At 49.8% G+C, this 23,238-nt stretch overlaps 1 protein-coding gene across 1 annotated transcript; it reads right to left on the bottom strand.

Moving 5' to 3' along the window:
- Positions 1 to 2,470: 2,470 nt before the first annotated feature.
- FRMD7 (FERM domain containing 7) lies at positions 2,471 to 15,040 on the bottom strand. The gene is made up of 13 exons (XM_054839213.1): positions 14,971 to 15,040; positions 14,571 to 14,797; positions 10,149 to 10,253; positions 9,740 to 9,782; positions 8,290 to 8,323; positions 7,453 to 7,550; positions 7,190 to 7,304; positions 6,815 to 6,962; positions 5,547 to 5,642; positions 5,107 to 5,270; positions 4,825 to 4,893; positions 4,658 to 4,733; positions 2,471 to 4,453 (listed from the first exon to the last, which is right to left on the bottom strand). Exons 2-13 carry the CDS (start codon positions 14,625 to 14,627, stop codon positions 3,413 to 3,415), a joined length of 2,046 nt encoding a protein of 681 aa, XP_054695188.1. The 5' UTR covers positions 14,628 to 14,797; positions 14,971 to 15,040; the 3' UTR covers positions 2,471 to 3,412.
- Positions 15,041 to 23,238: the final 8,198 nt, after the last annotated feature.

Below are 23,238 nucleotides of genomic sequence, written 5' to 3'. Positions count from 1 at the left end.
CTTATCAAAGTAGTCTGAATTGCAGAATAGAGAAATGTATTTGTTCTTGGATAGATGAGTCCTTTATCAATGTAACCATTCTTAAAGCCCTTGGTCTCTGACTCCTCTAGTACGCTCTTGTACAGTAAGTGTGTAGTATCGTAAACACCTGTTCTTGCATTCCACTGAATGTCTATAGCTGAATAGGAAAGTACATAGGTTCTTAATGTGTTTGCACAAAGTTTAGCAATTGTTAAAGGTCTGATTTTTATCACACTGTTTTATGACTTAACACTGGAATAAAATTATTTTCTTCTTTGCAAAGTTTTAGTGGTATGTATATTGGCTTGCCTTATTTCACATTTTTTCCAACAAATGAAGTAACACTTAATACAGAGATGAGGTAAATAGACTGAAACCTGTCTTAGTGCTTCTCCAAACCAAGGTTCTTTTGTATACTGCATACATTTTGCTTCTTTTTATATCTTGCCGTACACATCTATGCCTAAAATTTGTGCATCTGAATTTCAAGATTAGCTTTATCTGTAAGTGTTCTATTTTGTATGAACTCCAGTTACTGCAGTCCAAATGCATTGAGTAGCTTAATGTTTTGACACTGTAATGCTGCTGTGCCTCCTCCCCCTTTAATAATCTCTGCTTGCGTAAGGGCTATAAAAGTTTACATTTTTTCAGGTACTGCTCTCTGTCTTTCGCCATCAGCAGACCAAATCATTCCATGTCCTCTCTCCATCCTCATTTTCTTCCCTGGCAAAACATAATCACTTAAATAGATGTTCTTAGCTCTTTTGGGTGAATAGGGCTGAGCAGGAACCGTGGGGAAGGACTTACTCAAAGGTTATTTCAGTTGTTCCTTGACGTGAGTCACTGCTTACTGTGATTGTTCCTTTATTTTAGTCCCAAGCAAGCTAGTTTACGCAATTAATTTAACTTGAAGATGTTAATTTCTGTCACTTACGAGCTGCTTTGTTCCTCTGCTATTGTTGACCATGGTGTAGGATGTGCTAGGGCACAGTGCACATGCTGTGCCCCAGTGCTTTCCAGTCAATGGAAAAATCCCAAAATAGTTCCCAAGTCCTTGTTTCTCCCTCTCAATGCTTTTTCCCCAGCATAGCCCTGAATGCTAGAGCTGGCAGCTCCTGGAGACTTGGGCAGTGCCTCTGTCCCTCTGGGTAGGACTGTGTGTCCATTCTGGGACATGCTGAAGGTAGAGCTGACCTGGGCCAGCCTTCACCTCTGTCTCCACATGCTTTCGGGAGGTAACATGATTGTAGGTTTGCCTGCGTGCTTAAGGTAGAAGCCTGTAAGGGACATTCTCTGAGGGCTGTGCATGCAGTCTGTATTTAAAACACTGCTGCTTTTTATCCTCTCTACCAAATCATCTGGGACTGCCATACTTAAATGCTGTATTGAGGGGTGGTTCTTGCTTTTTCCAAGGTGCTGAGTTTTGAGACAGCGAAGAAACAACTCCCTTACAACCAGAAAGATTATCCCTTTTTTAATAGAACATGTGCCAGAGCAGCATGTGGGGTCCCTGGAGTTCACAGCTTCTTCAGCACAGGGTAGCTAAGAAGCAAAGGCAAACCTTACAGTGTGTTCTTGTTGATCTAATGCATTTCTTTGGGCAAACAACCAAGAATGTGGTTCGGGGATCTCAGCAGGTCTCCCCAGTTGCTGGGACAGTGAAGGCACAGAGGGAGCCGGCAAGCAGCTGCAGGAGGGGGAAGCCAGCCTGGCAGCTGTGTGGGACAGTGAGGGCAGCCTGGGAGCGGGGAGGCACAGGGGAAGGTGGGCTGGGGGTGCCTGCAGGGCTGCAGGGGCAGATTTGACAGGGCAGGAGGAGGAACCCAAAACTCTGGTGTGAACAACTGATTTTTATTGTCCAGCTTCTAAAACAAAGGACAGCGATGCGCAGGGTGAGCAGTACCCATAAGTCCAGTTTCTTCTTATGTGTTAACCTGTGCTCTGTCTGCCCCAGGTTCCTTGTTTCTGAAATCCATTCTAGCAGGCCACGGTAGTTTCTCAACTGTGGATTTACTGGGCTGTCCCTTTCCTTACAATCACGTCCTACAGAGTCTTACAGGGTTCTTAAAAGTAACAAGATCCTCCCCTAAAATCTTACAGAGGTGTCATCATTCTCCTTTTTTTTTTTTTTTTTTTTTGGGGGGGGGTAGTTTTCATGTAGATTTAGGGTAATAAGTTTTTGTAATAAAAATACTTCCAAGAAATATACCTTTTCCCCTTCAAGGGAGCAATGGATAAACTGGGAATCCCCTTCCTGCTGCCCCATGGACAGTGAGCAGTTCCAGCCCCTGCTCCTTCTGTACAGCTAGAAACAGCCCTGGTAAAAATAACATTGCACTCATGTAGCAAACAGGAAAGTTTTGAAGCACCATGGTTACCGCAGACTTCCTAATGCCAAGGGTAAGCACCAGCTGCCTGTTTCTTTTCTACTCTCTCCTGAGATCTTTTTTCCTCATGCTGCTTAGCTGAGGCCTGATTTGGGGGACCAAAGGACCCCCTGACATGCCTCACCTCCTTAGACTGAAGCAGGGCACTGAGGTGCTGGGGCTGTGGAGCTGCTGCCAGAACATGACAACTAATGGACCTAAGAAAAGCAGAACTATACAATATCATTTATTAACCCACTTCCCGGAGCTCGCTGTTGGATGCTGCTAAATGATTTACAAGCACCAACGCGATGTTTCTGGGGGAATGACAGTGCTGTAAACTGACTGGGGAGAAGACAGAGCTGTTTGCTTCCTCTGTGGCTCCAACCATTGCAAGGAGCACCCCACATGTGCAACCTTGTCCTCAAGGGCCAGGCGTTCCCTGCAGCATTGGAGGGAGGAGAGGCAGCATGGAGGAGACGGGCTCTATGCCGCAAGCATTGGCTGTGTCCACAGGGGATCAGGTCAGCAGCAGCTGCCCCTGGCCATCCTTCTCCTCTCCAAATGGGCCTCAAACACCCTTCCCACCAGTGTGCTTCCCTGCAGCTGTGAAAAAACCAGGTGTTTTAACTCTTCTGTGAGATGTCTCTTTTCTTTCTCTCCCTCCCCCTCGATAAAGACTCCAGCAGCTGAGCTCCAAGCATGGCCAGCAGCCACCAGCTTGGGCAGGACACAAGATCTTTGCAGGGCTTTAGGAGAGCCCTGACCCCCCTAAATGGAGCAGTACTCCCTGCGTATGGTGGCAGAGACACACTGCCTTCCAAGCGTGGTGCAGGGGTTGAGCACTTCTCCTGAGCACTCCCCTGCTGTCCATTAACACATACTCTATAGCTAAGAGCACTCGCACAACACAGGCCCATCAATGTTTCGTGAGCAGCAAGCATTCCTGCAAGCAAGAATGTCACCCTTCTGCAGCCCCAGGTCAGTACCAGCTACCTCTGCTCCCTCTGGCCAGTGTCAGGCACCTAGGTGAAATACCTGGAGGCCCCCCTGGAAGTCCTCTCTTCAGTGGTGCTGGTGGCAAAGGACACCTCCTCATCCTCTTCATCTAGCTGGAGGCTGCCGGAGGACAGCCGCACCCGGGCCATGGGTGACCGCAGCACCCGGCCATACAGGGAGCAGTAGTCGGCAGCCAGGAGGTCGGAGTCAGAGTCACTGGACTCGGTGCTGCTGCCCACGTAGCGCTCGGCAGAGCGCCGCAGCCCTGGTGCCAGCCCTTGCTGGGCCGGCACGTGCCGAAAGACACTCACTTTCCGGCTGCTCAGCGTGGGGCACGGCCCCAGGGGCCTGAACTCAGAGCCATAGGGGAAGCGAATGGTTTTCATGTCCGACTGGCTCCAAGACCGCTTGGGAGGCTGCTCCTGAAGGCCATAATCGAAGGAGCGAGCCAGCGACCTTCTCTCCCCCACTGGGGCCACGCTCATGTCTGCTGCCATGCACGCAGCCTCGTGATGAACTTCCCCAGCCCGGGTCCCACTCAGACTCCATCTGGGGGGTTTTGCTGCCATAGGGCCACATCCACCGGCTGGTCCTGCTGCATCCTCTCCAGGCACCGGTGCGTGGCACAGGGGCTGCGGGGGCCTGTCCAGGTAGAAGAGGACCTGTGGGGCCGGGGCAGCCATGGGTGGGGGGCACGGCACATCCGTGTACACCAGTGTTCGGGCGCTCACCTCCCGCATGTTGCCCACTGAGGTGCTTTTACCATTCCCAGCAAACTGGTGGTGGGGCCGAAAGGATGTCAAGGGGTTCCTGGCACCGAAGAGGTCAGCGGGCTCCCACGCCCGCTCCAGCTCCAGCTCGGCGTAGAGCAGGGGGAAGGCGGACGAGCTTTTGGAGTGGGACAGGAAGGCGGGGGAGGCTTCGGGTTTGGAGCGCTCTAGTTCAGCTGCGAACGTCACCTCCATGGCAGAGCTCCGGCACCGGCTGTCCAGCGTGGGCTCAGAGGTGTGCACCCCGTTGGCATGGTAGGAGCCCTGTCTGCCATAGGCCAGGCGCAGCTCTTCCACCTGAGCAGAGGCAGAGGGTGGGTGGGTGCCCAGCCGGGCAGGGGGGCAGAGTGAGGCTGGCAGCGAGCTCCCAGAGCTGAGGGCCAGGCTTGGAGTCCAGCCGAGCCCTGTCAGCTGGGGCTGCAATGCCAAGACACCCCCCCACACACACACACCCCCCCCCCAGCCCCAGCACTACCTCTCGCTGATGCCCAGGGGACATACCTGCTTGGAGACGTCTGTCAGAAGATCGGGGGAGGAGCGGCACTGCCTCTCATCGTAGCGGGACGCGTAGTGCTTCCTGCAAGGCCAAGAGAATGGGTGGGTGCTTGGCCAGGAGGGCCCTGTCCCACCCCTTCCTGGGCACTGCCTCCCTCCATGGCCCCCAGTACCTCTCGAAGGGCAGGCTTTTCATCTTCGCCTTCCTCCCATGCTCCAGCAGCTGCCTCTGTGTCCTCCCACTGCAGCAAGGGGGGAAAGGCGTGAGCAGCACCATCAGCCCCAGTCCTGGGCATCCCTGCATCCCAGGAAAGGCAAGGGGATGCAGCAGGACCAAGGCAGTGGTCTCCGGGAAAAGCTGCTGTTGGGCATCATCCCCTCACATCCAGCCAGTTCCGACATAAAGGGGAGGCTCAGAGCCGTCCCCATGCCCTTCCCAGCCCCTGGGACTTTACCTGTATCGGAAACTGGAGCCCTTGCTGCACAGAAGGGCTTTGGGCTTTGACTTGGGCTCTTCAGACAGCCTGAAGAAGGCATGGTACTCCACACACGTCTTCCAGAAAGCCTTGCAGGTGTCCCGACTCACCATAGTGAACTCCAGCGTGTCCTTGCACAGCACCTGTTCGGCCAGAGACAAGCAAGCAGGCATCGGGGTGCAGGGCCAGGCTCTGCTGTTTGCCCAAAGGACCTGGGCTGCCAGCAGCTCCAGGCAGCGCAGCGTCACCCCACTGGGGACACGGGAGGGGTGGCACATGCTGTGCTTGGGCAGGGAAGGAGAATCACCCATGAGCAGCAGAAATGGATTTTATTCAAAAATGGGGACTTTGCATGGCTGATCCTTGTGCCACAGCTGCCTGCTGCTGAGCCTGGCAGCTGTCTGCAGTGTGGTACTTACAGACATGTTTGCATGGAGCTTGATGAGAAAGTGCTTCCTCTTGAAACTCAGTTTGCGAATTTTGGACCAGTTGAACGTGTTGATCTTTGTATTGCCCTGCAAGGACAGACACAGCAGTTATGGCAGGATAGGGCAAGCCAGGAATACAGAAATACAATAGGCCAGGACCTGAGTTTACAGGACACTGCATGAGACCCTGATGCAGCTCTCAGTGCTGCTGGGGTCTGGGGAAGGGATGCTGGGATTTCGTGTTTGACCCTTCTCTCCATCAATTGGTCCTAAAAGTGGAAATGGAGGTTCAGGGCTTAACTCTGCCTTCTGAAGCCATTTGTAAAACTCCAGGATCCCAATATGATCCTCACAGAGGTCGAGGCAGGGAGTCCCATCTATCCCAGCTTGAATGTGACATGAGTTAATGCAGAATCAGCCCCCCCCCCAAGAAATAAAACCCTCCTCTCCTTTGCTGGGAAGCATAGCAGAGCTCAGCTCACTCCCATGGCTTTAGACCCAGCTTAAGAGGCTGCAAGTATACCTTACCCCTCATTACCATTATGCATCAATTTAGATGCAGCCACACAACACTGGTGTCACGGCAGGACCAGGTAAAATTGCATTACTCCATGCTGTGGCACCGAGACCCTCTCAGCTTTCTGGGAGAGCCCAGATTTTAATGGGCTCACAGAAGTTCTAATCATGCATGAAGGGTATTTATTGCTCTGAATAAATAACCAGGTCTGTCAGCACTAATTATGAACAGCAGACCCACAGTTAGGATTTTTTTTTCCTGCTCTGGCAAGATGTTCCCAGGTTGAAATTAGCCGGTGTGGGAGGCAAGCACTGCTTCACGCGGGCTGTGAGGAAGCCTGTATTTATTCTGCAGCTACACTGTGATTACAGCATTATGTAATTGCACAGACGTGAGGTGGCTATTTTTGCTGGAAGATTATACAGTGAACACATGTGACACAGCCGTGTAACCTGTGGCGCTTACACAGCTGCACTTGCCCTGACAAGGGCCAACAGAGCTGGGGCAGGTGTGGTGGCACGCAGCCAGCGCTGATGGGGATGGTGGGGCAGAGCCCTGCAGCCATGCCCTGGAGCATCACCTCCACACCCGAGGTCTGCCAGAGCCTGCTCCCTCTTGTAGGATTTGGGAGGGTTTGGAGCACACAGAGGGGAGAAGGGTCCCCCTCCAGCTGGAGGCAATGTCCCTGGGGAAAGGCCACCCCACTTGGGTGCTGGCAGCCCGCCCCAATCCCCAGGCTCACCCTCAGGACCAGCACCCCCATGTGCGTCACGGCCAGGTTGATCTGTGTCCCCTCACCATCGCTGGCGGGGTGCGGGCGAATCCCGTACATCTCCAGTTTCCTGGCCACATCCAGCAGCTGAATGTCTGACTCAGCCGGTGTCTTCCCACTGGAGACACAAACGCGCCAGGAAGAAACAAGAGTGAGAAGGCAGCTGCTGAAATGGGCTGAAAAAATGCCATTTTTGGACATACCTGCGCTGGCATCACACACCTCCCCCCCCCTCCCCCCCCCATACCCCCCCACTGCCAGCCCTGTCTGCTAATGGGAACGGCCACATCGGCAGGTGCCCATCGGATGCTTCGATGGGCGGCCATGGTGCGGAGCAGCCCTTACCTGTGTCTCCGGTGGTAATGCATGATCTTGTTGTCCAGGTACTCCTGGTTGGGCAGGTACCTGTGGGTTGCCAGATGCTGCTGGTCCGTCTCCTCATGGAAATCGCCCAGCTCGGCTGTGGGGGACACAGGGAGAGCAGCGCTAAGCTGCAAGGGGGTGACTGCAGGGGGAAACCCGGGCTATGCAGCCAAAGCAAAGTCCCGTTGGTGTCCCCTGTCCCCAGGGAAGGGGCACAGGCCCTGTGGGCACTCGCCTGCCCTTACACTGCAGCAGGTGGGAGACGAGCAGCGCCGCGCTCTTGTCGCTGCAGGGCAGCCGCCCCAGTGCCAGGTCCTTCTTGATCTGGAGGGTGAAGAGGTACCTGTGGAGGAGGACAGGAGCGTGCCCTGGGGGGAAGCAGGGCTCAGCAGAGAGCCTGGGGCAGGGCTGAGCCCTGAAGGCTCTGCTGCAGAATGGCTGTCTGCCCCCGTGTCTCTCCCTGCGCTTGCCCACATTTCAACCCAAGGGCTGCGGGTCCGTGAGGTCACAGGAAGAGCGTGCAGCCCCTGCAGGAGGCTGCAGCTGGGCACCACCATAACCAGTATGCCCCTTGCCACTGAAATGCCCATTAGTAGGTTTCAGAGTTAACATTCCTTTATGCTTCGGAGCGCATTTACATCTCTACGGGCTAATGTTCTGTAGAAGCACTGTCTTTTAGTTTTATTCTTAGTTCCTGTTTGCAATGCTTTCTCTAAAACATAAGAGCTAACGATGTCATTTTTGAAAATAAAATTAAAGTTCTTCTTTCAGAACACAGCTTGAGGCAGGAGCTAGACCAAGCGAAGTCAGACTTGGTGCCCAACTGCTAAAGCATTTGGCAGAAAACAAATTGCAGCCTCTTAAGACGGCTGATCCTTCAAGTGGATTTTGTTTAAAAACAGAGGATCAAGAAAAGATATTCTCTTGGGTTTTGATTTGTAAAGTATAGAGCTCTTTCAATACTTAGATTAACCACTGCTAACAGACAAGTTTGGGTGGATGAAGATAAAGAATGAAATGCATGCTTCGCAATTGCAAACATATAGAACTGTGTGGTAAGAGTAATAGAACAAGTACTGTACCTGGTCAGCTCTTCTCTCAGATGGCCGGGGTCCACTGGGAAAAATTTCACCATAAATTTGAAAAGAACCTCCTTAGGATCTTAAAACACAACATCCTCATAAGTTTTCTTTTATGTGTCTATTGAGAACATTTACAACTCTCTTCACACATGCTGTCTCCTTATAGAGTAAATTACTCTGGGCCCTTACAGAACAGGGCTGGAAGCCCTCAGCATCAGGGACTCCATCCTGCCCCCACAACCAGCCTACCCAGACCCCCACTGTTACCAACAGAAGCGAACAGAGAGTTGGATGCCTAAATAACAGTAAAGGAAAAAAGTGCCCCAGCATTTATTTAAATTCCAAAAAGACCCCTGCCAGGAGGGGGGTTTCCATGGGGTAGTGCCTGGGGTGCTCGTCTGGAGCACAGTCAGAACTCTGACACACAGTTGCCGTCAGCAGGGCTGTACATTAAACTCAGCCCTCCAAGCACTCGGGATGAAGCAGCTCCGTAGGAGGCTGTTTTGGCAAAGCTTTTTTGTGGGATGAGTGAGAGCAAGTGGCCAAGCCTGAGGCAAAGAGCATGGAGGAAGGGAGGCAATTTTGTAGACACCAACTGTCTACATGGGACAGCTCAGGGGCTCCCGGAGGGACACAGCCCTGCAAGAGTAAGCCTGAAGGGGCATGGAAAAAGAAATTGGTGCCTGAAATAATCCCACTTCTGGTGCACCCAGAAAGGGGAGGGTCTTTATCAGGCTTTCCCCTCACAGGGAAATTCATCCAAACACCGTACTGCAGCTTCCCCGTGGCAAATACCAGGGTCATGGCCTCATGCTCTCAACAACCTCCTAGTTGTCATGTATTTGGGAAAAATACCATTTGGTTCATTGCAGGGGTGGAAACAGGCACAGGCTGGAAGGACCACTGCGTTAACATTGGTCATGGCCACAGCAGGGGATGCTGAGCTTGAATTCAGGGCAGGCTCCACAGCATCACCATGCATGGCCCGGGGGCGCTGGGGGCAGGAGAGGAGTGGCAGAGCCTGCAAGGCACACTACTAACCCTGCTTCACGCAGGGCTCATGCCACGCAGGCGTCTGGGCCGCTAAGAGCTGCAAAGGGGAAAGGAGGGCACGCAGGGAGCAATGCCTGCTGCTCTGCCAGCACAGCAATGCATGCACACGCACGCACACAGCCACCCCTGCTCCTCTGCCAAGCTGTCAGGTTATTAACAGCTCGAGTCTAAAATGGTGCAGATGCGAGCTTGCAAAGGCAGCAGTATTTCTACAAGATTTTATATGGACTGTGGTGTCTTTGCAAACAATCCTACCCAGCCTCACGGTATATAAAATGAGCTCAGGTAAATGCTGGAAATGAGTCCCCCTCCCCAAGCAATAATGGATGCACAAGTGTGCCTGCGCTAGTCTGTCACTGGCAGTGATTTAGAAGAATTTTATTCTTGAAATACTTACTTTTGACTTGCTTTGTAATGGGCTTTAGTGGTTCCAACCAGACCTGAAATAAGGCAACAAAGAGCTGGGTGAATAAAGAGCACAGGAGGTAGGGGGGATAAAAGCAGCAGCATCACGCTAGAATGCAACACAAAAATGTTGGCCAGCTCGGCTGCTGCAGCAAGCTGTCCTGCTGGGCAGCCATGAACAGATGGCTACAGATAAACCCCACGGGCTCTGCCAGCCAGCTTGTGGGTCCCCTCAGAACTCCCATTTTCAAGCAGGTTTTGGCACTGTGGCAAACCTTTCCGTTGAAATTTTCCATCTGGTATTTCAGGGAGGTGCTAGCAGGCCTCCAGCCATGCAGGCAGCTGCTGCAAGGATGCGGCACAGTGCAGCACCAGGGCCACACGCCGCGACCCGCACTCACGTGGTTCCCAGCCTGGCTGCGAAACTCCAGCCCAAAGTACTCCTTCTCCGCAAGATTGAGATGGCTGCAGGTGAGGTTGAACAACCCTCTTCCGCAGGATTTTTGCTAGCAAACAAACACACCATGCAAACAGTGGGTTAGGCAATGCTGACAGCAACGGTGATGGGATTTCAGCGAGATGGAGGAGAAGTTTTAGCTCCCTGCCTTCACCGTGAGAGGAGCTGTTTCCTGATTCTTGACTTCCAAAACCTTACTCAATAAATGCTGCTGGTTTCAGCATGTGGGACAGGATGACTGCACACTGTGTGCCCCTTCCCTCTGCTCTTGGAAATCAGATTCCTTCTCATCACTTCTCTCCTTTATTAAGGACTGTAAACCAGAAAGGAAAGGAAAAGGAAAGAAATCTTGCTTTTGGCTCACTTTTTGCAACCATCACTGTCCAGGCAGCTCTGTCCCCAGCAAACCAGTGAATGATCCCCAAGGACAACCATCTGCATGATTCAGGGATGGCTGTGGCAAACATGCTCAATTAAGAGCAAACGGGAACACACCTCAAACCTGTGCAGCGAGCCCGTGTGCCCCAACAGCCAGCAACAGGATTGCTGGGGACAAGCCAGTATTATGGTTAGTAGTAATTAACAGCAACAGGACCCCGTGGAGATCCTGTGCCTTGGGCCCTGGGTCATCCATGCACTTTAGCAATATTAATTAGGTGGCACTACATGCTGATAAAGGAGGCCAGGCTGTAGTTATTCCCAGTAAACAGAAACACTTGAAGGGTGTTTTGCTTGTTGTCGTGCTGTGTGACAGGGCTGGGGAACAACCCAGGAGGCCCTGACTTTAGAAAATGCTCCAGAAACCACCAGAAATGAACCTGGCAGTGACCCACCCCAGCAAAAACCCTCCTACTGCTTTATCAACTTGTGAAAAGCAGACCAAAAATGAGCATGGGTTAGTGCAAAAGCAAGCTGGAGCAGAGAGGTCAGGTCAGACAACTGCTAAATTATGGCATTTTGGGTGATGGAGGTGAAGGCAGGCTGCAGGTCCCCACACTAGCGGCTGCTCCTGGCAGGGACAGGAGGGACCCCGGCTGCTGGCAGTGATACACACTAATAACAACCTTTCACAGCTTCTTCTGGGATTAAATTGCTGGCTCCATGCTGAAAGGCTGCTGAGAAATGATAGCATAATAACAGCATTTGCTCTGCAACACTCCCGGTTCTCCTCGAAATTACTAGATCACAAGGGTAATTAAAACAATTATAAATGTTGATTTCCAAGCTAGAATTTTCTAGTATGAAAGACTTCGGCCTTTGTCAGGCAGTCAGGAAAGACAAGTATTTCTTACCAGGTTATTACCCAGCACATGTCTGCTGGGAGCGACCTGCTCTCCTCCAAGCCCAGCACTGCCCAGGAAAACCTGCTCACTGGGAGATGCAGCCCTGTGATGCAGGGGCAGGTTTAAAAACAGAGGCTTTCCTCTCACGGAGTGGTGCTTGCAGGTGCCCATCCTGAGTTCGTGGGATACCAAGGCCCCAACTCACACTGCTGCAAGCACCAGGGTACAGTTGTGCTCAGGACAGCATCAGTCAAAAGTGCTCACCCCCTCCTCTCCATGCTGGAAGCAGCTGGGGATGTAAGCAGGGTAAGAAAGCAAGAGGCACATCCAGAGGCAGACAGCAACGTGTGACACATGGGGACACGCACACTCGTCCCCAAAGGATGCCCTGGCAGCACTTATGCTCCTACAGCAAAGCCACATTTCTGCAGTGCTCCCCATAGCGCAGGCTGCTGCAGCCAGGTCTGTGGTTTAGCAGGGAGCACCAGACGTGGGATTTAGTGTGATCTTTCCCTACCACCTTGGGAGATGCCTCCCATGCCAGGCATGCTGGTGTCTTCTGTATGGCCATGGCTGGCGTGCAATGCTATGTGCCATAAGCCACCAGCCCTGATGCTCCCTATGCCCTTGCTGGACCAGCTTGCGTGCGGCCAGCTCTGCACACCTCTTCTCAACGAATTCCCACGTCTACTCATCATAAGGGACACGAGACCATGGGAGATTTTGTCCTTTGCTCAGCCCCACCAATTAATTCTTCTGGGCTTGTTTGGTTTGCCTTTTCTTTCTTTTTTTTTTTTCCTTCCCACTGAGTCTTGCCCTGTAGCAAATTCCACTAGCAGAGATGCCCAGGCTTTGTCTGCCCAGGCTGTAAAGCGGTTCACTCTTTCTGTGCTGCTCTGGGAGGGCTCTGGAAGCTGCCCAGGCTTGGGGATGCTTTGTTTAGACCCTTTCCAGAGAGAAGAGTGACTTCATCAGTGAGAGCAAATGCCAGGTCACAGCTCCAGGTAGCCGGAGGGGAGAAGATGGGAAGCAGCTTTGCAATATCTCCTCTCAGTGCAAGAAACCCGGTTAAAGGTTGACCTGTGACCGTCCCTGCGCCCGGGCACTGGGACAGGAGATCCCGGTGCCCTCCCAGTGCAAGGCGCAGGGCTCGCTGGCATGGCTGGCAGCATCCCAGCAAGGTCCCATCCGCACCCTGGCTCAGCCCCGGGGTGTTCAGCAGGGAGGGCACAACGGGGACATGCAGAGATGTGCCAGGCCCCCATCTTTCCCTGCCCTGGGGGGTCGGAGCTGGCTTGCCAGGTGCCATCCCAGGAACCACCTCCAGTGCCCAGCTAAAGGAGATTCCGGGAGCTCAGCCGCTGCAGGGAAGGTGCCGGGTCCCGGCTGTCGGCAGATGGAGGCAGAAGCCTTCCTGGGCCAGCACCCAGCACCAGGAGAAGAACTCATTCCCATGCAAAGCCGGGCTGGAAATCAGACCTCACCACATGTGCCAGCAGCTGTGCTACCCACGTGAGGCAGGTACAGACGCACAGGCTGAGTGTGAGGCAGAGGGGGAATCAAGCCCTCCGTGTTTTCTCTCTTTTGTCCTTTTCCCTCCCATTATACTGAAGTACTGCACATTCAAAAGTGCTTTCCGAAGTCAGGAAGGGTTTAGGAAGAGTTGCTTAAAATATCTACTCAAAACTTAGCCTAAAGCAGTCCTTTCATAATGGAGAAGTCACTAATTCAGCTATTTATTTATCGTACCCATACAGCATCAAATGCATGAAATGCCTAAAAGGGGTTTCCAATACCATTCCATGCTAAAAAAGGAAATGGCCAGGCATTCCTCTAATGGAAGCTATTTGCTGCAATAACATGTCGTGCAGAGCTATAGTGCTGTAAGTGTTTTGGGCAAATAAGAAAGCAGAGATGGAAAAAAATACGGTAATATTGTACCAGCAGCATCTTTCAAATTGTCTCTCACTATGCCTTGATCTGATCACTATGGAAAAAAAGCATTTTTGAATGACTAACCTCATTTTTAAGCTGACTCCAGGTCTAGGATATATTAACAAAATTAAATCAAACGACTTCCATACTGTGCCAAGTGATGGGATTGCTTTACAGTCCTCTTTTGAGCAAAATTGCTGTCACAAAGAAACCGAGCAGTACATCCAAGACCAAGCAGTTGTCAGGCTGTGCTATAAAACCAGAGGACAGGACAGTCTAAAAAATGTAATAGAACTTGAAAAAAAAAAAATTTATATAAAGCACTCTGGTCCCATAGGAGATGTAGGTAAGTGCTAGAACAGATCTACTTGAACTATCTAATTCAGTTAGCTACTGTGATTATCAAATCCTAACAAGAAGTTAATGCTCAATCACAGGTGTAAAAAGTATAACACATAGGCAAGATATATCTACTTTCATTTATCTATATACATATATATAAATCTAACACCATAGATATTAACACTTAACACTTAAACCTATTTCAGCAGTCAATATTCAGAGCTAGCATTTATTAAATGTGAGTTATTAATGACAGTGTGTTGTAGGACACTGTCATGCAGAAAATAAAATACAGTGAGTTTTTTCCTCAGCTATTCTCAAAACCACACAGTTCTCTTTTTCAACTGAATGCTCAGGAAGAGATACATGCGGATGTTTCTCACTGGCGTAGTTTGGTTAAATATCCCATTTTTATTCTGTTCTCAGATTTTTTTTATCCTTGCTGAATGCTTATACTGGCAGCCAGACAAATAAGAGAAGAACGCGACACTTGTCAAGAGCATCACTTCATATTAGCTGATTTCCAAAAAGATGGTACCAGATAAGTAAAAGCCATTCTTCCTTCTTTATTAATAATGCCAATAAGAAGGGAGAGTGGGAGTGTGTTGGTGCTGAAAGACACTTAGCAATCAGCGCTACAACCTTTTGTTTTGGATTTGAAGGTTTTTGCTTTGGTTTTTTTTTGTTTGTTTTACTTTTTTTTAAGCTGAAAACCAGAAGCTATCAGAAATCATGCAATCCTTCAGAGCAGCAAGGACTTCAATAATTAGCACAAAAACCCCAGTAAGAATACAATAACCACTTACATCAACTACAAAGATCTTCTGGGAGTCATCCAGAAACTGGACTTTCAAGTGCAGCATCCTCAAGCATGTGGCTGAGCGTGCAGCAGGCGTGGGAGTCCTAGCGATGTGAGCCGTGTGCCAGGAAGGGAGCCCTGACTCCTCTTGCACACATAATTTCCCTCTCAGCTGGATGGAGAAGGCTGCAGTCACAGATGTGGAGCGGAGGCTGGAGCAAAGGAACTGAATGCCTAAAAAACAAGTTAAAAAAAAATACTGATACCTCCCCTGGTTTAAATATCACCACTGCCTGAAAGGCTATTTTCCCTCTGTGAATTATGGGGTCTATTAATAGGGGGAAAGGCTGTGCAGCAGCTCTGCAAGAGTGGCACTGATAGGGCTGAGATAAACACAGAGCTCTTACAGCTGGTGGTGAGCAATGCGAGGACAAAGCAAGCCCACGCTTGGTACCGCGGGGTCCGGGAAGAAGAACTGAGCGGCTCTCCTGCCAGAGTCACCGAGCAGCAAGCGTTGCCTTTTTTCCGGTCCAGTTAAGGTGCACGAAGAGATCAGCTGCCTGGCAGCTGTGCTCACTCCACAAGGTGGGCAGATAAGGTCCTCTCCACTGAGCAGATGTGTGCAGGCTGGGCAGACAGGCTGAGGTACTTCACCAGAGACTGGGAAATGTTTTCAACTGGACTTCAAACCAGGTGGGAGTCCTTCCCCAGGATGCAGAGGAGGACCTGCTGCTAATTCCTGGCTAGCACCCTGGTTTGGCAGCTTAGTGAATTCTCACAAGCCTTTGAGACAATCTGGTTCCTGTTTCACACCTGAAAAGCCCATGTCCTCATGCACTAGCTCATCCTCCGAGTGCCAGAGCCAGCTCCCACCCTCAAACGCCCCGGGGCTCAGCCCAGGCTGCCGGGTGCAGCTTCCTCACAGCGTGGTGGGTGCCTGGGCTTGCACCCGCGCTGCTTCTCTGCCCCAGGTACTGTGGGGACATGATGAGCCGCCTGACCCCTCTGGTGACTCTCGTCTGGCAGAGCCTCCCCCTCACTGAGCATTTGGATGAAGGCAGTGTTTGGGCAGGAGCCTCACTTGCAGAAGTTAATGTATTGAGTAGTGCCAAAAGGCAGGTGCTGAACTGTCATAGGGGATCGTTATTGCTGCTGCTGCTGCTGCTGGAAAAATCCACAACCATGCGTGATGCTGTAGGACTCAGAGTGATGAAAACGCATCCCAGCAAACCAAAAAAGACATGTTAAGTGTTGCAGAGATTTTGCTCATTGCTTCCGTCATGGTTTCCACTGGCACACCCACTGAAAGTCACTCCAGGCCATTTGCTGTGATCCCTCTTATGCTTCCCAAATATTCCTGGGGATGTCAGGACAGAGCCTATCAGGGTGTACACATGGCTTGTCATCTGGAACACAGAGAGGAAAAACGTAGAGCTTTTTAGCTACAGAAAAGCTTGTTAGTCTTCTACTAACCAGGACAAAAAAGAAGCATAAAAGTTAAAGCAAATCTGCTTTTCCATGTGAATCTGCTCCACAAAGCAGCTGAGCTCATCTTCTGCCAGTGGCCAGAGGGGCTGGCTGTACCGAGTGTGCAGGCACTGCATCCGAGGACCAAATTTCCAGTGCTGCCCTTGGCTGGGGGTCTGAGCTCTTTGTGTTATGGCAGAAGGGCGGTGTCACGCACAAACTACCTGGGGGGGGGCGGGGGGGCGGCCTCAGTGCACTGTCTCGCTGCAGTTTTAAATGTTTGTGCTGTCAAATATTGATGGGCATTGAGGAGAAGAGCAGCACTCCTGTGAGCGGCTCATACATCGCAGGGACGGCTCTGCCACAGTGACACTGGGAGGACTGGACCGGCAGGAAGGATGCACGGAGGGTGCGATAGAGGAGCCCCCCAAACCCCAGAAGAAGCCAGGCTTCCCGGCTACAGGCTTTTCTGGCATGCCAGGGGCACCCACCTTGGGCTCCATGGATCCTCTTAGAAACCAAGCACCATCCAGCTGGGTCATGGGTGGAAGAAAAGGGTTTTTTTTTTTTTTTTCACTGTTGTGGCATGAAGCAAGGGGACTGTCTTGGGTTGATCAGCACCTCTAGCCTTCCTGTGGAGGCATTCGTGCAGACAGTGTGGAGCCAGGAGAGGCAAACAAGGTAAACGAGGATTTTTTTGGGGGGTAAGGGACAGCCAGAAAAGATGTGGGACAAGCAAAGCCCACTTGGGACACAGGGATTACTGCTGAGAGCAGAGGAGATGCACAGCCTCAGAAAACAAGACACCCATTTTACCCCCACTCATCTTCCTTCTTCTGGAGGTGACTTTGGGGCTGGCTGAGGCAGCATGCAGGGGGAGCACCAGTGCCCCAGGAGGAGCAATCCTGGCTCCCAGCCTGAGTCAGTGCCAGCCTGCGGCTGGGCACGTACAGCCTCCTTATCCACAGGGTCGAGGAATAATGTGAAAATGGTGTGGGAAAGTGCAGAAAAGGTGAAGGGTGAGAGCAGCCGTATCAGCAGGCGGGGAGGGGACCCCGAGCAGCAGCAGCAGAGCACAGCAGGGCCTGAGTTGCAGCGTGTTGGAGCAAGTACTGCTTCAGGGCTGTTTACTCAGCCATCTCATCCCTTGATTTTCAATACTCTTGAGCCCACTACCAGCATCCTGCATTGCACCAACTCTCCCAGGGAGGACGTCAGCCCACTCCACGTTAGGCTGGTATTGTCTTGAATCGAGGTCTACTTCAGCCTCTCAAACACCCTGGTGTTTGCCAGGATGGACTGAGCAGAGCAAGAAACAAGAAGTTTCCTTCCTCCCAAAGCCCGTTGCCCATTTTCCAAGGTGAACGTTCACACTGGTCTTTAGGGTTTGCTCATTTGTTCCCCTGCTGGCCCCAGAAGCGGGGCAGCCTGCAGGATGTCTGACGGAGAGCTGAGTCACTGCAGCTATGCTCTGCGGAGCCTCCCGAAACGGTGAGACACCGGCACTGGGTGGCAAGTGAGTTCAGCCACCTTCCTCTGAAAGGGCTCACTTTCGGTCCTGGGGATGGGCGAGGAAATGCTCCAAACCTCCCTGGTCTCTCCCCCATGTCGCTCCTGAGAGAAGAGCAGGTGCTGAGAAAGCAAATTCTGGCAGAGACGAGGCGCAACATGCTCCCCCTGCATCACTGCGGCTGCGGCTCTGCGCGCTGCTGTGCCGTGTGTTTTGTCACGTTTATCTTCAGTTTAGAGAAAAGAAAAAGAAGACGGACAGATAAAGTCATGGAATAGAGACCTGCCAGGGGATTTTAAACACCAGGGTCCAAAAGGCCCATACCCAGCGCATTGCTGAGAAGGACTCATCCTGTTTTTCACACTCGAGGCATTTACTATTGGCAGCTGCCAGAGACTCACCTGGGTGAACTTTGGTCTGTGGGAGAACATCCACATTCACTTCTCACACAGCCGTAACCCTCCCAATTGCAGGGCCAGCAAGCAACACGGCTGCTTGCCTCCTGTCCTGGGAGCAGGCTGAGGCACAGCCAAAGTCCTTCTGACCAGCGCGAGGCACAGGAGTATCACCAGCTGGTTAATAAATCCAAGGCATGGCACCAATACTGCCAAGCAGGGAAATTTCTTTCCAGAACATGGTACCTATAATGTTCCTGCTGCCACACCAAAAAGAATAGTTTCACACTCAGCTGGGGTCCTGGCTTAGATACCAGTTGCTTCAACTTTTTTTTTATAAAATATCCCCCTAAAAAGGGATTTTCAAAAAACAAGGCCTGAAAGAACTGAGTTTGTTTGGCTTAAAAAGAAAAGAAAGAATGAACAACAATGGTCTCATGATACATGCAGGACCATTCCACGATGGATTGGCTGTGCTCCCAAGCTATGGGGAAAACAAAGAAATTGCAGAGAGGGTCTGAGCTAGGTCCTAGGAAAGACCCTTAAACCGTGAGGCAGGAGAAATACCAGAGCAGGCTGGAAAAGCCGGGCAAGACTCAGACGGAAGTCTGTTAGGGACAGTCCAGGCATACTTGGTCCTGCCTTTGAATCCTTAACAATGACTATCATTTTTCATTGACTTCATAAGTCATATTATATCTTGAACATATCTCAACAGATGACTAGCCAAGTCCTGCCCTTCTAAAAACTTCTGCCCCAGAACCGTTCTATTTATTGAATATAATAAACAATGATACATTTGCATTTCCATCAAATTTTGCTTGCCAAACATCAGCTAAATAGTCTGACATCACTGTTCTGAAACTTATTACTCATAAGTAATTGCTGGGAAAATGGAAATTATTGCATTTTTTTTTATTGTGTGTTTAGGTGGATTTTGCCCATTAGCTACCAACAGCAGGATCAAGCTTCTCTGACCAGCACTTCGTTTTGATACCAGAAGGTAACAGTATGCAGCAGCATTTTCCTCCAGTTTGCCCCATTCCTACCCAAGAAAATCCTATCGTGCTACCTCCTCATCTCACTAACATTCCCATCGAGAGCTGTACTTACGGCAATGCAACATCACAAATCTTATTCACTGAGAGCAGCTCCACAGACACCCTGGTGTTCATCAGTATTAATAACTTGTCTGCAAAACTGGATGAGAGCAACAGGAGGGGAGCAGCTCCTGTGCATGAACACTGACAGGAGATGTGAAGTGAACATCCCTAGTGTTAGACTGGAAATTAGGACAAGTTTAAAGAAAACTTGCACCCTCTGACAGTCTCACACCGGGCAGTGGTTCCAGTGCAGGTGATGACACGATTCCACACTAGCTACACAAATGATTTGCATTGGTGTTCAGCTGGTAAGGATTACAAGATGAACAGGGACAGGGGTTTGGGAAGGGGTTTGGCTGGTGTGCAGGCAGCTCTCCTGTATGCAGGCATCCTAGAGACCCGAGGGTGGTGCAACTTGCAGGCACATGTGTGGGAGCAGAGCATGACCCTGATGTGGTGAGCCATTTCAGCTGCTGGACCTGGTTGCAATAATAATAATAATAATAATAATAATAATAATAATATAGGTTTAGCTGAGTTTAAGCACTAAGCCAAATTAAAAGTCAATCACTGCTTTTTTTTTTTTGTAAGTTTCTGATGCTCAAGGAAGTAGAGTCATATCAAATCTTATTCTTGTGATTACATTTTTATTTCAGCTTCAGCAGCTGAGGTAAATGGCTCTTTTTACCTACCTGTAAAAACAGAGTAGGAAATCATAAATAACCTTGATTATGCACTAAAGACTCCAAATACAATTGCAAGACAAATTCACTTTAAGTGCAAAACTTTCTTTGAAGTCCTATTAAGATATACTCACACCATGCTACCAAAGTCCTGAAACATAAATTTATCTCCATTTCTCTTCTGTTTTCAGCCAATGCAGAACTGTGTTTGATTCCCAGGCACAGAGCACAGCCCCACTCTACCAGGACGGACCAGCTCTTTGCTTCCAAGCTCCCTCTCGTGGTAGCTGTCCCAGCGACAAATAGAGGCGACAGTTCAGTTTGCAGGGATGAACAACTCTCTGCAGCAATAACACACTGTCGTGCATCGATGTATGTTGTTGACTTTTCTTCCTTTTTTTCAGGTTTTATATGCTCTGTAAAAACTACTACCAGACACTGAAGAAGGCAGTTTGCTGTAAGCAAATGCAAATGATAGCACAAGCTATAAAAGAAACCTAAATAATTGCCTGACTCTGGTATTATCTGGAACACATTATCTCATTTTTAATATGCCAGTTGTGCTTTGCTGTTGGCACAACTATATAAAAAGCACTCAGTGATGTTTAATTCAAACAGATCACGTCAAAGACATGAGAAAGCAATTTACACAGAAAAAGAAAGCCTCATGAATGTATCAAGCCAAAGGAGTGCTGATGCCTCCAAAGACTCGGGCATCTCTTAGCAGTCAGTCATTTCTAGCTAGGGAGATGTATCTCACTACATCTATGTAGTAGTACAAAGCACAGGACTTGCATGCGCTGTCCTTAATTTGTTTCAAGTATGAACTATTCCTGGTCCACTTGCACACCTCCATGCCAACAAGATAAAGGCAGCGTAAACTTACCTGTAATCCAGCAGTCCTGTGGCAAGGTCTCCGGATGCCCCGGCTCTCTGTCCTCGCAAGTGCTGTCAGGAAGTCAAACCAATCAACCCTCTCCCTAAGGCTCTCCAGGAGTCATGTGCAGATCTTTCCTAGGTTATGCCCCAAGGGACAAGACACAGACCCTATGTACACCACCACAGAAACCTGAATGACAGGCAGGCAGCATCTGCTCTTCTGCTCAGGCAGCTCTGGCAACAGAGAGTTACGAGATTAGAAGCAGCAGCTTCAGAAGGGAATTAAAGGCCAGGATGGTGAAGACCTTTGCTGAGCATCATCAGGAGGGATCCTATGGCCAAAGGCTTCATCTGAGGAAGCTGCCAAATTGAGTCTGCAATGTGGGGTGAAGAGATTGAATCCTACTGAAAAGGATGGAGTTCTAAGGAACTATATTGCGTATTTTTCATGACAGATGTGGTTTCCCTCTTGGCTCAAGACAACTATCTCTGGTTGAGTAAGCCTTGATTACATCTAGGCAAAGAAATGCACGTGTTCTCCAGGTGCCTCCAGGCCAATGGATCAGACCCATCTCACCATATGGATCCTGATACTGAGTTTTGTTAACAAAAGTTTCCCTCCCAAGTAGCCTCCCTTCCCCTACTCCCTTTTTTTCCTTCTATTCTTCCTCCAAAGACCCTTACCACACTTCAGTCCTACCAAGGCCTGCCAAATTCCAGGTATATAGCTCAAAGCAGAGCTAAAGTTGTGTCAAAGCCATTCTTCAGAGCAGGCAGCGGAGGACAATAGGGCAGCATCCATCTGAAGCTGGGAGCTTGGTACTTTTGTAGTGATCAAAGGTAATCCGCATCTCACAGTTCCTCTTCCAGGGCTTTCTGGCAGGTGGGAGTAGCTATGAAACAGACGTGTTTCAAAGAACAGGAAACATTCCTACATCATGACTGGCTCAAGGTTTGAGGGGTACATTCACAAAACCTTTCTAAATTATTAATTTCGGCCCCGAGATGAAAAAACTCAGATGGCCTGAGATACTGTGCTGACAGCTGATAGAAAAACAGCTTAGATATAGTTAAAAGGAAAGGATCACAGCTGGACTCCAAAGTACTTCTAACCACAGTCTGGCACTGGACAGGCCCTGAAGCTAAAACCTTTCTTCTAACCTATGAAAAAATCCATCTGCATTACTGAGATTAGACATAGGGCATTTGGCAAGTCTGTGCTAATTCCTGGAACATCGAATGGAAACCAATGCCAGGATCAGTAACGTGACTGCGGTCACAGAGGCACTGGGCTGCAAGGGACTTCAGGAGATCACACACGACAACCCAATGCACGGTGGCAGGAACCCTATGCGCCACACACGCTCCTTCCTCCAGCAGTGGTTATCCAACGTCATCATTGAAAATTCTCCACCACTGCCACAGAACGGTAGCTTGCTCCAGCACTTCAGCCATGATCTGTGAGAGGCTTTCTCTCTTTTCTAACATAAATCAGCTTTGCTGAAAATTCAGTTCATTTCTTCTTGTTTTCCCACAGTGGCCATGCTGTTGCTGATTGTAGGATCGTTATTAATTTGCTCTTAAGAAAAAGGGTCTAAGGTCTATTACAGTGCTGGCATGAATCCCAAGCTGATGAATAATCATCCTATCTGCCAGTTCCCAAAAGGACAAGTAGCCCTCAAGGAATGCCACAAACAGCAAATATATTTTCTCCTTTCTGCGCCGAGCAGATAATTTAAATCTAATGTCAAGGCAGATCTTCTAAGGACATAAAACTGGACGAACTAGTCAGCCTAGAGGCAGGAAAAAAGAAAAAAAAACCAAAAACCAAAAAACCTTGAAGAGCCAGAAATTTCCCAGAAAACTGACTGTTTGGTTTACTGAGTTGCAGTCATTTATCAATTATACCTTTTAGTAGAAGCATAAGAAGTCTAAGACTGAACCAGTTACATTATGGTATCACAACTGAGAAATTTTTAACTTTGCTTTTTAGGTTCTAGCCCACTTATTTATTTTCATGCAAGAAGTCCAATTTCAAAATTATTCTACAATGCTGGTGCATCTGATTCCAGGTAAGTCCAGGCACCTCCCCATCTTCAACGCAGCCTTCCACATTATGCTCCCAGGAGGGAAATGCTACGATTACCATTTTTCTTCTGAGGCAAGAACGATTGAGGCGACCCAGTAACCGGCAGCATCTCGGAGTCTCAAGTCCCACGCAAGCCTCATTACTGGAAACATGATCTGGAGGAAGTAAGTCCCTGCTAGAAAGCTGTCACAGCCCACTCAGCCAGAACCAGCAGAACACCAAGGAGCATGAACACAACACAAACCAAACATAAACAGCAAAGGCTGCCCATCAGTGAATATTTTGCAGGTTCCTGCAACATGAGAGACTCTTCCTCATCAATTACTGCAGTTATCGCAATTATTGCTCTAGACTTTTTGGAGAGATTCGAAGAGAACCTTAGCTTTGAAAGAGAGCACCAGAGGCAAGTAAGTTGATTCCATACAAAAGACAGTGTCTCCATGGAGAACAACAACTTTAATGCCCTACAATCTAGTAATCAAACTGTATCATCGTTACCAGCCAAGCTATCGTAAGCTCAATGCTGCCCTCAGCAGAGCCAACAAACTA

Source organism: Grus americana, chromosome 12 (assembly GCF_028858705.1).
Source record: "Grus americana isolate bGruAme1 chromosome 12, bGruAme1.mat, whole genome shotgun sequence".
NCBI classification, from domain to species: Eukaryota; Metazoa; Chordata; class Aves; order Gruiformes; family Gruidae; genus Grus; species Grus americana.
This window is presented reverse-complemented; position numbering and strand designations above follow the sequence as displayed.